This window comes from Phacochoerus africanus, chromosome 15 (genome assembly GCF_016906955.1).
Source record: "Phacochoerus africanus isolate WHEZ1 chromosome 15, ROS_Pafr_v1, whole genome shotgun sequence".
In the NCBI taxonomy this organism is placed as follows: Eukaryota; Metazoa; Chordata; class Mammalia; order Artiodactyla; family Suidae; genus Phacochoerus; species Phacochoerus africanus.
The window spans coordinates 62,275,585-62,294,401 of record NC_062558.1 but is presented as its reverse complement, the minus strand read 5'-3'; the positions used below and the strand labels follow the sequence as shown (position 1 = coordinate 62,294,401).

Below are 18,817 nucleotides of genomic sequence, written 5' to 3'. Positions count from 1 at the left end.
GAGAGGAACATCAGTCACCTGATAGGATTCTTTCTGTGCCTTGGGGCTCCTGGGGGCGAAATGACAGCCTCAGTGTCATGGGCCAGGCCCGCCCCACGCCATGTCTTAGATTAGTCCTCCCACAAAAGCAGCTGCTGTGTCCCTTCACTCAAGAGAATGGAAGGACAGAGAGTTCCGTGGGACGTTCGAGGCCAGAGCTGTGTGGAGCGAGAGCCCCGTAAGTGGAGGCATATGCTGGCTAAGCACCTGCCATAGCTCTATAGTGGACACCTACTTTGAGGTGAGGTCGGGGAGGGGGAAGAGAGGCTTGAGGGAGGATATGGTCTCAGGGGGCTCGTATCGCAGGGTGAGCTGGCTCTCACCAATACGACCGCGGCCATTCCGCTCTAAGCACCGACCCTTAAGGCGCCCCTTCGTCTAGTGGCGCACCCAGCACCGACACTGTGTCAGGGCGTCCCAACTGACTCCACGGTCCGCGTCCCCTGCACTCTCGGCGCCCCCAAGCCCAGCGTTAGTTCTGAGCGCCCTGCCCGCGCTGCGCCCCTTCCCACACCCAAACCCCTTATTCCCCGGGACCCTCCAAGCAGCACCCCGCCCCCATCCTTTCCCCACCTTCCCCTCCGCACTTTCTCCGCCCCCTGTGCCACGCCCCACCCAGACCCCTAGTGTTCCCCCTCCCTGGACCCGCCTCTCCTCGGCCCCGCCCAGGGGGAGGCTGCAAAGCGGGTGGAGGCGGGAGTGGGGAAGTCCGCGGGCTGGGCCCGGGAGTTGGAGCTGCCTTGGCGCGCGGGTAGAGGAGCAGCCGCACGCGGGTCGCCCTGGGCGCCGGGGGACAGCGCGGGGAGGAGGCAGCCAGGATGTTTCTGGAGCCCCAGGTAGGGCTGTCTCTCGTGGCAGGTGAGGGGCGGCGCGTCGTGGAGACGGTGACGTGGACGAGCTCGCAGGGCAACCCTTTGGTGGCGGTAGAACCGCGGGGCAAAGCGTTCTTGCGCCGCCGAGCTCTGGAAAGGGTGCTGATCTCCCGGCCATCCCGACCAGAACATCTTCTGTCAGGCCACTCCCTCTGTGTGTTCCCACCGGGGCACCTGCTGCCAGGTGGGCTGCGCCCAGGGCTCAGAATGGATGGGCAGCTCAGGCTGCCACTGTCTTTCCTGGCGTGGCCTGCTGACGCCAATGATCCTCTATGGCTGAACGGGCACCTGCAAATCTGGGAGGGACCGTGTGGGGTGAACAGCAAAAGACAGCAGCTCCAGCAGCAGGGCGGGCAGGTGGGTGGCTGCCCTGGGACTGGCACAGTCAGGCTTGTAAGAGCCAAGAAGACGGTGGATCCTTTTCTGGACTTGAGGACACCTGTTTGCCCTGGAGGAGGTGCGGGGAGAGGAGGTCTGTGGGCAGGTGGGAGGTGTGTATGTGTGATGTGTGGGTGAGAGTGAGAATATGTGAAAATGTGGGCATGTTTATATATGGTGTGTGTGAGGGAGAGGGAAAAGCATAGGCATATGGGGGGCAGGGCTCTGCCTGTGTGAGCCCACAGATAGATGTCTGTGTATTTAAGGAGAGTGAGCTCTAGGTTGGGGCTTTGAGGGGTAGAGACCCCAAGGTGAGGGGCAGCTTGCTTTCTACAGGAGGAGAAGCTGAGAACCCATCCTGGAATTAATCCTGAGTACGAGGCAGTGTTGCATTTCCACAGCCGTTTATTATAACCCTCCCTTTGAAACAAGCGGGCAGTTTAATTCAGGTGTTGAGGCTCTAAGCTCTCTCAGCAGGGACTTGGGACCTCAGGTTCAGTGTAGATGGGGGCCACCAGGCTGTGCCCAAGAAGCAGGACTCATTTGTTTCTTGTTCATTCACTTATTCAGCGCACATTTATTGAGCACCTGCTGTGTGCTGGCATTGTAGATACACCACAGTCTCTGTCCTCCTGGAACTTACTTTCTAGCAAGAGAGACCGGGAGGGAAAAAGCACAATCAGTAAGTGAAATGTGGGATGTTACATGGTGATAAGTGCTAAAGAGAAAAAGTAAAGCAGGAAAGAGGAATAGAATGTATCAAAGGTGCATCAGGTGGGATCGTTTAGGTTATCAGCAGTAACCAAACAACCCCCAAAGCCAAGGGCTTAGAACAGCATGGCGTAATTTTCACTTATCTGCATATCCATCATGAACTGGCAGGGCCCTGATCCAAGCCTTTCTCACTCAGGGACCTGGGCTGACAGGTCCCATGGCAGAGAGGGAGAGAGGCTCTTCCACTCACATTTGATTTTTCCCATTATAGTTGATTTATAGTGTTCTGTCAATTTTTACTGTACATCAGTGACTCAATCGTATATATATATATATATATACATATAAGCATGTGTATGTATATATACTTACTTTTTTTTTTTTTTTTTAAACGGCTGCAACCACAGCATATGGAAGTTCCCAGCTAGGGGTTGAATCGGAGCTGCAGCTGCTGGCCAACACCACAGGTGCAGCAACACCAGATCCAAGCCCCATCTGCACCCTATGCCTCAGCTTGCAGCAATGCCCAATCCTTAACCCACTGAGCAAGGCCAGGGATTGAACTGGCATCCTCAGGGACACTATGTCAGGTTCTCACGTACTGAGCCACGGTGGGAACGCCTGCACTCACTTTTTTTTTTTTTTTTGTCTTTTTGCCATTTCTTGGGCCGCTCCCGCAGCATATGGAGGTTCCCAGGCTAGGGGTCTAATCGGAGCTGTAGCTGCCGGCCTACGCCAGAGCCACAGCAACGCGGGATCCAAGCCGTGTCTGCAACCTATACCACAGCTCACGGCAACGCCAGATCCTTAACCCACTGAGCAAGGCCAGAGATAGAACCCGCAACCTCATGGTTCCTGGTCGGATTCGTTAACCACTGCACCTTGATGGGAACTCCTGCACTCACATTTTGATGCTCCAGTTCCGAGTGCCACGCGTCGCTTATACTCACTGCTCTTGAGCTAGATGAGTCACATGGCTCCACTCACTCTCACTAGGACCAGTGATGACAATTCTGCTCAGCCTGGCAAGTGGGGGTCCAGCTTGTCTGGTGCCAAGCATTATGACCACCAGTGTGGGCCTGCTGTTTGTACCTCGGGTAGGGCGGTCGGGGGAGGCCTCAGCCTCCCTCATCTGATGGAGGAGAGAGAGGGAGATTAGTGGCAGTGGGAATGGAGGGGCACAGCTGGAAAAGGTCATGCAGGGCTTTGAAAAGGCAGCCGCCTATGTGTTCAGAGACCAACCTGGAGGCTGGTGTCAAGAGCAGAGCTGGTGAGGGTAAGAGGACAGTCTGGCTAGCACAATGGCACAGGGGCTCAGACCAGGGAGGGAGCACTGGGGGAGGAGAGAAGGGCTGATTTGGACCCACTCTGAAGGTAAAGCAAGAGGCCTCGCCATGGTGGAGATGGGGTGCCAGTGATGGAGAGGAGGCAGGCCGATTCCAGGAAGGAGAGGCAGGAAAAATGCAGCTGGAGCAGGAGGGGGTGGGCAGGAGGCAGGGTTTGCCAGAACTGAGGCGACATCACCTGATAGTGGGTGGGCAATATGGAGTTTGGGGAAGGTCTGGCTGGGGGTGCTAATTTGGAGCCCCAGCTTTCTCCCTCCTGCGGGCCCCTGCCACCTCCTGGTCACACTACCTACACCTGTACCTGCTGGCTCAGGAGAGGCTGCCCCAGGCCCCACGCCCCTATCTTGCTGGGCCCCCCTGCTGCTGGGGTCAGGGGGAGCTTCGTGTGAGCTCCACCAGGGGAGGCAAGGTGAATTGAGGAAGCCACAGCATTGTGTGTTGGCCTGGCTACTGTCTGAGGTTCAGGAGCACTGGGGACAGTACCACCTGTGGGTCTCATACCCACCAAGCACAGGGACTATAGTGGTGCAAGGGATTCTAGGGCTGGGCTGTCTGGGAGAGCTATTTAGGGGAGAGAGTCACACATTGGCTTTGGGATGGGTAGGGTTTGACCTGAGAGATGGAGTTGAGCTACCCGTGGAAGCTGCCTGCAACCTCTACACCTCTAGGCTCCTTGGGCCTTGCCCTTTGGGGAGCTGCTGGTCAGTGACCAAAAGAGAACTGGGTCTGATGGGACTGTGGTTTCAGCCAGGAGACCTGTTTTATCTCCCTGCTCTTTCATCTCCTAATCTGTTGGAAAACTCCTGCTCATCCTTGAAAGCCCATCTTAGAATCACCTCTTCCAGGATGCCCTCCCCGACTTCTCCCTACAGTAGTTCCCCTACCCTCCTGCCCCCTCAGCACCCAGCATAGACCCCTAATCCTGAGTTTCTCACACTGCACTGTGGTGTTACTTCTGCCTCTACTGGCAGACGTTGCTGTCCACAGGTTCTCCTGTTTCCAAGTGTGCCGCACAGGTCAGCAAGACCTCAGGGATGTTTGTTGACTGAATAAGTGAGAGAAGGAAGAAACAGACATGAGGGCTGGAATGGCCTATGGAGACTACCTGGTTCTGTTTCCTTATTTTACACCTGGGGAAAGTGAGGCCCACTGGGGCTGTGGTTTGCTGAAGTTCAGCCAGTGCGTCAGGGGTCAGAGCAGGACACCTCTGCTATGCTAGGTTCTGGGCTGCCTGGAACCCTGTGGGTTCCAGAACTAGGGGATCCCAGAGGCAGAAAGATTGGAGGTGACAGGTGATTGGCCAGATGAGAGCATGTGGACAATGGCCTGGGGTTTCTGGAGGAAAGCAGCCCGGGGCCTCCACCTTGTCTCTTCACTTCTCTCCTCTCTGGAGCTCTGCAGCCCCCAAGGGCTCTGGCTGTAGTCTCACGGTCACTGGCCGACCAGTGGGGTTTCTCTGGCAAACCCAGTGCCCGGCGTCTCAGCCTCCAGTGGAATAACCCCACCCTCACTGTCCCACTCACATCGCCTGCCTGCCTGGGGTCCAGCCCACGGTATTTCCCAAAGGTCAGTGTGGCTGTCACATGAGCCGCCCCCTGCCCGTGGTGAGACTGAGTCAGAGGACCTGGGTCTTCTTTAACCCTCATGTGGTCACTGTTCCAGTGACACAAGTGGAAGCTGAGATGCTGAGGTCTAAAGCAATACCCCGAGCAGAGCAGGAGGAGCCGACATTCATTCTGGGGCTGGCCGACCGCGAGCACCAGGGCCCTGGGCAACATCCTTAGAAGAAGGACGGCAGGTTCCTAGAGGTGCCTGCCCAACCCAGAGGGCAGAATGGTGTGATGTCGTGGGTGTGTGGCCAGGAAAGGAGGTTTTGGGCCACGTGGCTGACCTGGGTGGCAGGGCAGCCTTACGGGGGACAGCGTGTCCCTGAACAGTGGCTAGGAGACCTACAGAACTGAGAGGCCCCAGGCACCTGCTCGCACACACACCCGCCCCCCCTTCGCCACCAAATGAGCATAAAGGCAGCCCTCCAGGTGGACTGAGTCAGGCTGTCTTTGGCGGTGGGGACACCTATACCTGGGGAAGATAGATAGGTAAGTTATTGATCTTATAAAAATGTCTGTTAGGGAAGTGGTAATTAAACTCTCATATTGGTTTGAACAAATATTCAATTGGGCTCCCTGGAAAACCCGAGTGAATTTAATTCATTTCTAATGTCTTTTTAAAACGTTTTCTTATCTTATTGTGTTTTCTAAAAGGTATAAAGCAGCTTTAAATAATAGCAGTTGTCCTTGGCTCGATCTTCATTTTAATGAGGAGGACTCCAATGTCTTCCTGTTAAGTCTGAAATTGGCCCTAAATTTCAGATAGACATTTTTCATCATGAAGGACCCTCCATTCCTACATTAATTGCCGAGAGTATACACCAAGAATATTCAGTTTCACCCAAGGCTTTCCTGTATCTAGCAACATCATCAAATTCCTTTCCTCCTTGGACCTATTAATGTGTTGACTTATTAGCTTTTCTGAGCTAAATCATCCTGTTCCTGGAATAAATCCCACTGGGTCAGGCTCGATTGTGGTTTGAAATGCTGCTGGGTTCATTCTGCTGATATGGTGCTTGGGGTATTTTCATCTATATTCATAGGTAAGAATTTATACATACTTTTCTATTAGGGGAGGTATTTGTCACATTTATAAATCATGGCTATGTTAGCTTCATAAAATGAATAGGAAAGCTTTTCAACACGAATTGTATAGTTGAAATAGTTTAAATATCATATAAAATTATCTTACTCTCCAAGGCTTGAAATAATTCATTTTAGAAACCGGCTCAGCCACAGCTTGCTTTTATTTTTCCCTGAGGTTTAGTTGGCTGTCACCTTACTTAATTTGTACTATAGTTATTGGTCTTTTTGGGTTCTAAACATTTTTAGTCTATTTTGGTTATTTATATTTTTCTAGATAATATCCCAGTTCAAAGTGTTTTCAGACCTTTTAGCACAGATTTGTATTCTCTATTCTTTTAAAGTTTCTTCTCTACATCTGTGTTTAGAGTCCCTTTTTCATTTCTAACAGCTCTCTTTTTGCATTTCTCCCTCCTCCTCGTCATTCCCTTCCTCCCTCCCTGCTTCCATTCCTCCTCTCCCTCTATGCCAGCTTCTTTCCTTCCTTCCATCCTTTTGTTGATTAGAATTGCCAGAGGTTTGTCTTTGAAATTTTTCTTTTCAAAAGAAAATCAGCTCTTGAATGTTATCAGCAACTTCTACTGCCTTTCTTTCCTTATATCCACTAATTTATCTTTTAGTAATTCCTTTCTGCACTTTGCTTTAGTAATTCCTTCCTCCACTTTGCTTTGCATCTGCTCTTTTTAGCTTTTTGAGTCAAGTGCTTAGTTTGTGTTCATTTTCTTCTGCTTATTAAAAATATATTAAAGTCTATGAATTTTTCTCTGAGTACAGCTTTGGCCGTGTTGAATTTCACAAGGAGTTTCCTTATAAGGCTTGTTTTGCTGCAATGTCTGTAATTGGAGTTTTGATTGCATCTTGGACACAGACATGATTTAGGAAAGTTTTTCTTTATCAAGTGGGTGAATTTTTTTGGTTCATCATGTGTTTATTAATATCCAGGCACATCATTCTGCCACCTGTACATTTCCATTTGGGGTCTTGTTGGGGGTTTGTGGCTGATATGATGTATGAACAATATGGATGAGTGCTCTCAGAGAGAATAGGCCTTGCTGTTTTTAGTTTATGGTATTTCACATATGTTTCTCTTTAAGTTTCCACTTCCACGGTCTCCGAGAGAATGCACTACAACATTTTCATTCCTTTCTCCCACTCCTCTCTGTGGGTCTCAACCACTTGTTAGGAATTATAGAAAGTTCTAGTTTTTCTGCCTGTCTCTGGTCCATGAAGAGGAGCTCCCTGCACTGGGGCACCAGACCCATTTCCTGGGCACTGTGGGACAGGCATGTTCTTGGTGATTTGCTTTTTTTTTTTTTTTTTATCTTTTCTAGGGCCAAACCCACAGCATATGGAGGTTCCCAGGCTAGGAGTCTAATCAAAGCTATAACCGCCGGCCTACACCACAGCCACAGCAACGCGGGATCTGAGCCGCATCTGCAACCTACACTACAGCTGATGGCAACGCTGGATCCCTAACCCACTGAGCAAGGCCAGGGATCAAACCTGCAACCTCTTGGTTTCTGGTCAGATTTGTTTCCACTGTGCCACGACAGGAACTGCTTTTTATTTTTTTTCTTCTGTGTGTGTGTGTGTGTGTGTGTGTGTGTGTGTGTGCGCGCGCGCGCGCTTTTCACTTTCAACTCTTAGCAGAAAGAACCAGCCTGCAGACCAGGGCCCACGTGTTCCTGGCTCTGCCCTACCAGACTGTGTGGCCTCAGGCTGTCCTTAGCCTTCTGGGCTACATTGCATCTGGAAGTGGACAGTAATGTCTTGAAGGGCACTCTGGGGACATAGGATGGCCCAGTAGGTGGAAACCTCCTGTGACTATCATCTATTGGCAGTGACACTGCTGGGCTCTTGCAGGGAGGGCCCAGATCTGACTGCCCAAAACCAGGGCCCTTGGACGCATATGCACAGCTGGCCCTGCAACCCTGCCCTGACCCCCCCACAGTGCTGCACCCATGGGCCCCACCTTGCACACTGTGGGCAGGTGGCTCCTTCTGGGCCACACCCTGTCCATCTCACAAGGGGCCCTGGCCAGCTCCACTTGCCTTCACCTTGCACTTGCCCCCCTTCTCCTGAGCCTGCACTGATGGTCCTGGGTTTCATGTCAGATCATGGCGGTCACACTCAACAGGGTTCAAATCCTGGCTCCCCCACTTTGCAGCTATAAGGCCTAGGGCTGCTAACTTAGACCCTTGGGCCTTTGTACCTTTTCTGGAAAATGGGATGACAGTTGCCATGCCAGCAGCGTGTGCAGGGTGGGGTCTGGGGAAGTGAGTGCCTGGCCCGGGGGATGGGGGTGTGGGCTTGGAGGCAGCAGTGCTGCTGGTACTCCTGGGGACTGGCCAGGTTCTATCACCTGATTACCAGTCCCCAGGGCCAGGGGACACAACACACATAGCAGGAAAGCTGCTTGTGCAAAGACAGTGTGCACAGGGAGCGGGAGATGTTTTTGTTGGAGGGTCAAGACACGTGTCCTTGGTCCTGTTTCTGAGAGGCTGTGGCCACTGGACAAGGCTGTGGCTGTCTGGGCCCAGCAGGGAGCTGGGTGCCCACGGCCCTCCACCCAGGGGTTGACACACAGAAACTTCCAGCTCCCACCGTGCAGCGGGATCCCAAGGGCGCAGCTCTGGGCATCTGCCAGGAAGATGACAATTCAAGCGAAGGAAATTGATTTTTATTTGTTTTTAAACACAAAGGAAAATCATTGCTCAGCCTAATTAGATGTCATTTAAAAATAAAAGAACTGTACGTTCTTTTTCCTGTACCCTGGCACCCCAGGCAGCCTGGGGGGCGGACTAGAGGCTGCCTCTCACTCCTGGAAAGGCCTAAGTGTGCTTGTACCACCCACCCCCCACCCCCTACTCCATCCTTAGGGGCCCAGCCTCCCAGCCTTCCAAGGACACTCAGCTCTGACCCAGTCCCTTGTGGTCCTGCTCACCCACTGCCATGCCCTGCCACTCTTTGGGGTCCTGCCTGGCTCGTGGCCAGTGTGGGGGGAACCTGGGTCAGATGCTTCCTCCTGGAACCTGGGATCTTGATGGGCAAGAGCTCTGGCCACTGCCCCCGATTCCGCTGCATACACTCAGCAGCAGTGGTCTTAAGTGGATGCCCAGTACAGAAAGGGGTCCCAGAGGCGCAGTTCCAGTTGAGGTAGGGGTCTGCCCCCTGCCCTCCCCCCCCGAGCCCACCCTTCTCTGTGGCACGTTGCAGAAGGGTTACCAGAAGTGATGAGACTGGCTTTCAAGTTTATCTCAATTTACACTCTCGCCTGTCTGAAGCTGTGCCCAGCGCAGCCTCCAGGAATTGAGAGTCACCCGCCCACGTGCAAGAACGTACGATGACCCCTGTGGAATCCGAACCCAAAGGGGAAGGGCGGGAAAGGGGAGGCACAGCAGGGCCCAGGGGAGGCCCTGGCACCGTCCCCTGCCCTGAGGGCCCTGTGTGGGAAGCCAGAGTGCCAGCAGCCCACCCCTGCAGGGAAAGGGCAGGGATTTTCTGAAATCCTACCTGCTCCTCCTTGGGCCTCTCAAGACTCAATAATGGGATGGTTATTGGTGGACAATGACATTTTGTCCCTTGAGCAGCCACCAGAGGAAGCTGACTGGACAGAAAGGGAGAAAAGAAGGAGGAGAAAACCCAGACTCGGCAGAATCTGTACTTAGGAGTGTGAAGAGGAGATGGCGAGATTCCTTTAGTCAATTCAAATAGGATTTGGTAATAGGGAGGAATTCAGAAGGGGAAGAAAAAAAAAATGAATCATGCATCTGTAACAAAGCTTTAATTGTCAGACTCTCTTGGAGGCCAAGCCTTTGTGGAGAAGGCGCCCGAGGTGCTGTGTGGCTCTGGTTCCCATGGCAGCCGCCTCCTGGCTGGAGACCGGCCTACAGCCCCCACCAACCCCCTGCCAGGCCCCAGGACCGCCCCGATGGCCCAGAGGGCATATGAAGGTCAAGATGGCTCTTCCTTCTGGCATTTGTGAATATGATTTCTTAAAGCTTGGTTTATATGAAAAATGTCACCCCTCGCCCTCCAGCCCACAGTGCCTACTGGGCTGGGAAGATGGGAGCTGAAGGGTGGTCCCATGGCTCCACTTGTAAGGATGGAGCCAGCCATGCCCTTCCAAGGACTTCTCTGCTGGCCAGGCCACCAGGGGTACAAGGGTGAGGACTAAAGAGGCCCCTCCACAGAGACTGTCACCCCTGCCGCTCCCTCCCTCCCCTGGGCAGGGGCCGAGCAGCTGCCCCTAAGACAGAGCCCCCTCTGAGCCCCGTGTGCCAGGTCAGGGCAGTACAGCCAGGAGGCCAGTGAATCTGCCTGCCTGCAAGGAGGAGGCAGCTTCTCTGCACTTTTTCCCTGTCTGTAGCAGGGGCCCAAGGGCTGTCTAGGGTGTGGGGAGGGGAGAGGGCCCCAGAGGTGGGACTAGGAGAGGGCCAGCACCAGCCCCCCTAATGTGTCTGGGAAAGCAGTGGGTCACCTGGAGAACAGGTGTCCCACGTGCCTTCCAGTGGCCTGCAGTTCTGACTCTGCCAAACCCAGCAGGCATTAAGCATGTCCTGAGCATGGTGGCCTCACGCTATGCTCACTAATACCTGGTAGTGCCATTTTACAGAGGAGGCTGCCAACTTAGCTCATGGGGCGACCAGGCCTCACTCCCAGCCTGCTGGACCCCCCCAGCCAATGTTTGCAGCCAGAGCCTATCTTTAGCGTGTGGCCCCAGCAGAGAGGACTAGAGCTCTCTGGAGCTTAGGAGAGAAGCATTTTAGCCTCAAGTTAGGAAGATCTGAAGGCTGGGGTTTGGGGAGGGCAAGAACAGCCCCGGGGGGAGCGTTCTGCTTTAGGCGTGTCAGAGTTCAGGCGGCAGCTGCTCTCCTGACCCTCTCCTCCTCCTCCTCTTCCTCCTCCTCCTCCTCCTCTTCCTCAGGAGCACTGACCTCCGTCTAACCCATCATATCATATTCTTATCTGTGTGGTCATCATGCAGGCCAGCTCCAGCCTCCTCCAGGGGGGTCAGAAGGGACAGAGACCCTGTTTTTCTCATTGGTAGATCTCCAGTGTGTAGGCAGGTCCTTGGCAACATTTGGAATGAATGAATGAATGAATGAATGAATGGTCATGGGTCAGTAAAGGAGTAAGGGCTCTGTGGAACACAGCACCTCCAACCCCACCCTGGTGCAGATGATAGCAGAGAACAAGGCAGTTGGTCCTGAAGGGTGAGCGGGTTCATTTTGCAGACAGGGCAGGAGGCCCAGCCTCAGCTACCCCAAGGTCCCCAGCAGAGCTGGGCTTCAGTGTTGCCGTCCCTGGTCCAGAAGAGCCAGCATGAGTCTCTCCCTAATTGTGCCTGTGAGTGTTGATGGGGTTCCTACCCTGCTCCCACCAAGGCCGGATTTTTCTGGGACTCAAATAAAATCAGAGACAGCCCCACGAATGCACTCGTTCTGAAATTTCTGCCAAAGGCTGCCCTCTTGGTTTAAGCAGCCCACCACAGGCCTGGCACCCAGCTCCCCCCAGGAGCACTTTCCCCCTCTCTCTCCTCCAGCCAACAGAGGGGAGACTGGCAAGACGTGTAATTTTCAGTTGCTAATTATGATGCCCTGCAGCTTGCTGAGCTAAAAATAGTCTCCGTTTTGTTGAGTAGGTTGAAAAATAGAAGCCCATGTGCTGCCTCCGAAAGAAGCACCCCTTGCAAAGCCTGGCAGAGGCAGGGGGCTGACTGGTGCCCCTCCTTCACCTCCCAGCAGATCCCTGGGGGCTCATGCAGGATGGGCCCTCAGGGCCATTTTTGTCCCAGTTTTCCAGGAAGTTGGGACACTTAACTCAGCAGCATGGATGAGCTTCTGGGAGCCTGTCAATCCCTGGCACCAAATGTAGAGGGCTGCAGGAATGTGCACATACCCATGTATCCAAGGTGAGGGCCCCAGCCTTCATCTGATGCTCAGTGGGTCATGCCCTGGCCTGGCACCATGATAAGGAGAAATGACAGTCCTCAGAAGGGGCAGGGCAGTGGGGCAGGCAGGCGTGGGCAAGACCTACTTACTGGCTGCCTGCCTGTACCTCCTTGTGCAAGTCCTGTGAAATGGGGTCCTCATCTGAGAAATGGGCATCTCCGTGTCACCCCCCTACCCCACCCCCTTGTGGGTTGGGGGCATTGCACTGAGATGAGATACTTAATGGCCATTATGTGGCCAGGCACCCAACTCATGATGGTAAACATCTAAGGTACAAAAGGTAGTCAAAGCTCGCTCTTCCCTGCTTCTACATTTCTTAGAAATTTCCAGAATTTTGAACTCCAGGATCTGGAAGGGCTCCTGAATTCTGACCTTGCCATGGGAACCTGCTCCAGACAGCTCTTCTTCATAGATGAAAGAGGCCTGACACTGTTCCTGTCCAGCTGTGCAGGAGACTGTTCCTTCCCTGGGCTGTTGTCCCAATTGTCAGCTGGGGCAAGACTGGCTGTGTCTGAGGCCAGCCAGTTATCCCTGGTGCCACCTTCTGCCTCCTCTCTTAGTCCCTCTGGGGCAGACTCCCCAGGGTGGGGGGAGTGCATCCTCTTTGGGCGCTGTCCCACCTTTCCCAGGATGTGCCCTGCAGGTAGGAGCCGGTCACTGGGCATCAGAGGCCAGGAGGCCTGAGGCCCCTGGAGAGCCCAGAGGTGGGATCCCTCCCACGTGGCTCCTAAAGGATGAGGTCCTTGCCCCACCTTCCACCCCAAGTCCCTTCCAGTTAGGAGCTGAGGCATCAAGCTGAGGGCCCACAGGCCTTACTGCTGGACAGGGACCCTTGCTCTCAAGGGCTGGGAAGCAGGAGACCCAGGAGAAGCTTCCGGGCATGGGAGCAGCTCCAGGAAGGTGTGCAGGGCCTCCCTGGACAGTTGGGAGCACAAGTCACATTGCACACCGATGCTGCAGTAATGGGATGTTTGTCTAGGGTCAATGTCACTTGATTTCTTACCCAAGCAAGTGTGCTTAATTGTCTGTGACAGCTTCAGCTGTGAGTCTTACAAGGCCATTGGGCAGTGTCAGGCCTCCCCCAGGCCTTGTTGGTTCTCTCAGTACAGAAAGCAGGGAAGGCACTTGGGAAAGGCTGGGATTAGTGTGGGAGTGGAGGATGTGAAGACATGTGAAGGCGTAATAAGGGGCCCGCCTGGGTGCACACACCCGGTGCTGGCCGTCATAGTGTGTGAGCAGCCCTGGCTCGGAAGGCTCTGCGCCTCTGTCACAGGTGCAGCTCCTGGGGGTCCAGAGGGCTCCTAGGTAATGGGACTGGGGTGCAGGGTCTCTGAAGGCTGGCTTGGGAACAGCTGAAGTCTATGAGTGGAGGGCCCGTGCCCCACGGCACAGATGCTGTACATGCGTGCGCGGATGCCCCTCCCTGCGGGCGTGTGGCTTTTGCTTGCATGTGGCCGGGAGCAGATCCCCTCCTCCCGATATTGCCTCCTGGTGGAGGGGCGTGGGCTCCCCTCTGCTGGGGCCACATTGGAAAGCACTGTAGCGGTGAGCAGCAGCCAGACTCTAGGTGAAGTCTCTCGAAGAGTCTACAAGAGGGAATGTCATAGTCTTCTGTGGAAAGGTCCTAAAAACCCCCGCTCCCCGCCTTTGCCAGCCTGTCTCACAGCATTGGGGCCATCTGAGGTCTCTTACTTCCCTGCTGTGCTTCCCTCTCCTCCTGGGCCCTCAGTCCAGCTGCTTCCATGCCCTTGATGCTTTGGTGCACTGTGTTCCTTAGAAGGTGTGCACGTGTGTGTGTGTGTGTGTGCGCACGCGCACGCGCTGGGCATGTAGGGCAGCTACACATACTCAGAAGCTAAAGTTTTAGGCTGAGTCCCTAAAAGTGGCTTCCACCCTAAGCTGTGTGGATGTAGAGCCCTGGGCCACACCCACGGAAAGGATCCCAGGATCGAGGACCATGTTCTCACAGTCCCTGGCCGGGCTCAGCACAACCCAGAGATGGTTTACTTTCTCAACTGTGTCGAGCCTGGTGTGTGAGCACGTGTTCTGGGCTGAAGCTACACTCCATGCTTTCTTCCCTCCTGTACCTCACACCTCACTGGGAGGTTCGGGGTGCAGTGTCCTGTCTGACAAATGTGGCTGGGCTTATGCAGATGGAGTAAGTTGATCCAGACCAACAGCAGAGGGGAGGCTGGGCCCGGGGCTTGGCCATCGGGGCACTTGGGAGCCGTCAGCTGTGCCTGTCTAGACATGGGCGGGGCTGTAGAAGGCAGAGGAGTGGCTGCCCTTCTCTGAGCCCAGCTTCCTCAGAGGCGGCAGCCTGAGGCTGCTGGTCCCTGGGGAGCAGGAGGGAGGGAGAATTAATAGATTTGGAGGTCAGTCTTACTGGATGTCTTCTGCGGCTCCGTGAAGCTTTTTGCATCTGCAGTGAGGAAGGGGAACCTACCTTCTAGCTCCCAATCACCACTGGTCCAGGTTTGCCCCAAGGTGTTACCTGGCCCCACCTGCTGGGTTGCATGGGCTGGGCTGCGATGGATCCACAGGGTCTCACACCTGAGTGAGAACCCACGGCCTGTGGCCTGCTGATGGCTGTGAGGTCATAGGTTAGAAGTGGTGGCAGCCCACACTGGGCCACTCGGGTGCCATTGAGGCCAGGCACAGATGTCATGGCACATAATGGCACCAGTACGGCCCCCAGGGTCACATTTTCTCATCTAACCCTCAACACAACCTTGCAAGGGAGGAGGGGTGAGAAACTCTACACCCAATTTGCAAGCTGAGGAAAGGGAGGCACAGAGCAGCTCAAAGGTTTCCCCTCCAAGCTGGGCTCTCTCAGCAGGTCCCAGACATGAACCTGAAACTACAGGAAAGGATTTGGCTTTGCATAGGATTGCAAGATGTGCTTTCAAGAGTCATGGATGAGGGTGCAAGAAAGGAATGGACTTTCAGGAGACTGGGGGCTGGGCTGTACTGTGAGCTGGGGTAGCCGGAGCGTCATCACTCACGCTCTGGGCATGGGCAAGAGCCACGCCAGGTGGAGCACCTTGGCTGAGCCTGGGGTCCAGGGCAGCCTGTGGCCAGGAGAGAGGTGCAGGGAGCCCCAGAAAGGGGTGGGAAGAGGGAGGAGAGGGCAACAGTGCCACCACAAGAAGCCCTTGCGCCTCCTTTTTGCCCACCTGGCCCACCTGCCCTATGGCCAGCCTCCTGGACACTGCTGGCCGCAGCTCATCCAGGCAGGTAGCAAAGTGTCCCCTCCGGCTCAGCCTTTGTGTGGCCAGTTTGCCCTACCAGCTCCCAGCCCACCCGGCCCAGCAGTGCTGCTCCACCTGGGCAGTGGGTGTGGCCTTCTCACCTGGCACCCCTACACCCTTTGAGACTCTGGACCCAGATACAGGGAGGACACTCTTCCTCCATGGGGTCCCAAGACAGCCAAGTAGACTCAAGTCTGAGACTGGCAAGTGGCCGTCACAGGGCAACTGCCTCTGAGCTCAGAGCCAGCTCTCTCCTGAGCTGGCAGGAGGGCCCACTTCTCACCTAACCCCCCTCACCTGGGCACCCAGGCACCTGGACCCACGTGGGAGGTACGAAGCTGGCGGGGCCTGGCTTCTAGGAGCCGCTGAATCACTCTCACCTGCCCGGCTGTGAACCGACTGCATCTATAATTAGAAGGTGCCTGCCTTCCTGCCTGAGCAGGGGAAGGGCTGTAAGGAGTCAGAGGAGGCAGACTGGGGGCAGGTCGGCCCCCCACTCCCTCCAGAAAGGCTCTTGCCTTGTCCAGACCAGCACCAGCTGACTTGAGGCAGAGATGGAGGTCCTCAGGCCCTCCATCCTAAGGCCCGGCCCAGCCCCATCCTCCTCCTCCTCGGGGTGGGCCTCCGGAGGCCTCCAGAACTCTCTACCATACGACCGTCCCAGTCTGCCGCCTCCAAGTGGGTCTGCCTGCAGCAGGAGCAGCAGAGATAGGAGAGAAGTTCCCTGTGTTTCCTGCTCCCATTTTCACCCGGAAACTCTTAAAAAATGCCAGTGCCGGGGCTGTACCCCTGCCAGTTAGATCAGAATGATTGGAGTGGGATCTGGGCAAAGGAATTTTTTAAACTCCCCAGGTGATTGTGTTGTGCAGATACAGCCAGAGGCACTGACCTAGGTGAAGCTGCTCTCTTCACCCGGAGGCCAAAACTCTCCCAGGGACCAGCACGTCCAAGGAAGGTGTGGGCTTGACCCGGCAGGCCTGGCCTGGGACTCGAGGTCCTGCACTTTTAGGGATCGACCAGGTGGTGGCGCTGCTTGTCGGGCCCCACTGGAAGCAGCAAAGCTTTCTAAAGGAGAGGATCTTGAAACTCCAAAGAAGGGTGAGTTCTGATTGGGTAGGGATGGGGGAGGTGCACTGCCACTATCGATAGGTTCCTAGTGATGCTGACATGGTGCTCCAGCACCACACTTGCTCTAGAGCAGCCACACAGAGCCTGGCTCCCTGGGGACCTGTGTTTCTAGAATAGCCTGTGTAAGGGTGGGGGCTCAGCAGGCACGTATGTGGGAGTCAGCTCCTCAGGCAGGAGGTAATACCATGTCTAGCATGCAAGGTTTTACCCAGGTGAGCTCATTCAGCCCTCCCAGCAAATCTCTGAAGGAGTGCTCCCTGCGCCCATTTGACAGATGAGGAAATTAAGGCAGCAAGAGTTTGAGGATCCCGATAAAGCCACAAGTGGCTAAGCCAGGCTCAGCCTCAGGCCTTTAATGCCTTTAATGCCATCCTGGCCCTGCAGCGATCTCCCCAATCTCGAACTTTCTTCTGTGTCTTCTTCCATTTCCCTGTCTTCATCACTGTCATCTACTGAAGGTTTATCATAAGACTTGTCAATGGCAGCTCTGAAGCCCTCATTTCTTTCCTTCCTCTGATGATCTGCTGCATGACTTGGATCAGTCCCTTGGCCCCTCTGTGCCTTGTCCTCCTCTGCAGCATACGGAGACTAGTGGTTCCTCTTGTGGGGTTATTGTGAGGATTAATGACAAGATTCAGCTCTGGCACTAATGTCACCGATGGCACGAAGTCCTCAGAGTCTGAGCTATTGTGGTTCTGATTATGATTACTCTTGCTTTGTGTTCCCTGCCAAGTCAGGAGCCCAGATTTCCTGGGTGCTCTGCTCTGAGCGGCTCGTCCCTGAGTTGGGGGCCAGTTGGGGTGATGGACACACAGGTGTGTGGCTAGGAGCCTCAGTTCCTGTCCTTGCTGGACAGAAGAGGAGGACACGAAGAGCAGAAGGGACTGCTGCGCCAGGTGCGTTGGCTGGCAGAGATGCCAAGCAGAGGTCCCAGCAGCAGTCCTGCTGTCATCCCCATTTGACAGCTGGGGAAATCAAGGCTGGTTAGGCTTGTCTAGGAACAAGGAGCTGGCCCATTGCAGAGCTGAGATTCGAACCCAAGGATGCTCTAAATTCCTGCCAAGGAGGATGCACTTGGGAAACCTGCCTTTTCCCACTTGGCACCAGGCCTGGAGACCCTCCTCAAGGAAGGTGTTCATGGTAGGGGTGGGCTCTGCTAGGGACTGGGTGGGTAAGGAAGGGACTCTAGGGGGCACCCAGGATCCATGGGGCTCAGTGTACAGAGGAGGGGGAGATACACGGCCAGGGAGCCTGGCCCCCACACAGCCCTGTGGGCTCTGCCTACCTCTCAGGGGCATTCCGGGCCTCTGTCTCAAATGGCACCCTCACAGGTGACCCGCTAGATGATGGCCACGCTTCTGTCCACAGGCCCAACCCTGTCCAATTATGCCTTTATAAAAAGTGCTGATTTCAAAATGCCGCTTCTTTGCACTAAAAAAAAAAGAAAAAAAATTATTTTAAAAATGACAAACTAGGAGTTCCTGTTGTGGCTTAGCGGGTTACAAACCTGACTAGCATCCATGAGGATGAGAGCTTGATCCCTGGCCTCGTTCAGTGGGTTAAGGATCTGGTGTTGCCGTGAGCTGTGGTGTAGGTCACAGACATGGCTCAGATATGGCGTGGCTGTGGCTGGCAGCTGCAGCTCTGATTTGACCCCTTGCCTGGAAACTTCCATATGCCCGAGGTACAGCCCTAAAAAGAAAAAAGAAAAAGAAAAAAAAAAAGGACAAACTAGCAGTGCCATTTAGAAAAGTTACCAAATAGTTGCCAAATGTGTAGAATGGAAACAAAAATCTTCTCCCTCCTGCTGCTCCCTCACAGTAAACCCTTCAGTTAGTGGGGCCATGGGTGGCCAGATGTTTTCTGTGCATTTACGGAGATGTCATGACACATCTGTTATGTCATTTTAAAGTGACCAATGTGGGATTTTGTGCAGAGGGGAAGTCCAGCTGTGGGGCCCCTGGCCCAGCTGCTGCAAGAGGGGTCTCTGTCCCAAGCTGAAGGGATGGGCCTCGCCTGGCTTCTCCTTCCCGTGGCCTCCTGGGCTGGGCGGGGGCAGCGTGTTGGTGGGACCGAGGCCCCCACACAGGTGGGAAGGCTTGAGGGAGGAGCAGTGTGACGTGTCCTGGGCTGACCAGGGCCCATGGGAAGTGCTTCCCAATGGCTGCCCAAGACACACGGACTGGGCCCCCACCCCCGCTCCACAGGGATGGTGACTCCATCCTGAGTGTCTGTCCCCACCTGTCAATGGAGACCGAGAACACAGCGGCTTCCCAGCCTAGAGCTCAGCCCCCTGGTCTGCTCCGCTTGCCTGTCCCCTCATGGGCAGCAGAGCTGGGTGACTGAGTCCTCAGGCTGGCTCCCCGCCTCCCTAGCCCTGGGGCAGGCGTTCCTGCAGTGGCCTTGCCCTGTGGAGGATCCAGCAGGGACTGTGTGAGTTAGTGG

The 18,817-nt window shown here is 54.8% G+C and overlaps 1 protein-coding gene across 2 annotated transcripts in view; it reads left to right on the top strand.

The window, feature by feature from the left end:
- The first annotated feature begins 720 nt into the window (after positions 1-720).
- RASGEF1A (RasGEF domain family member 1A) overlaps positions 721-18,817 on the top strand; it is a 32,365-nt gene continuing 14,268 nt past the window's right edge. The window contains exon 1 of one of the 2 annotated variants that reach the window (XM_047761302.1): positions 721-875. In XM_047761302.1, coding sequence (XP_047617258.1) covers positions 858-875 — 18 coding nt within the window. In that variant the 5' untranslated portion in view covers positions 721-857. The remainder of the gene's footprint in view (positions 876-18,817) is intronic. The other variant, XM_047761301.1, reaches the window with a different exon arrangement.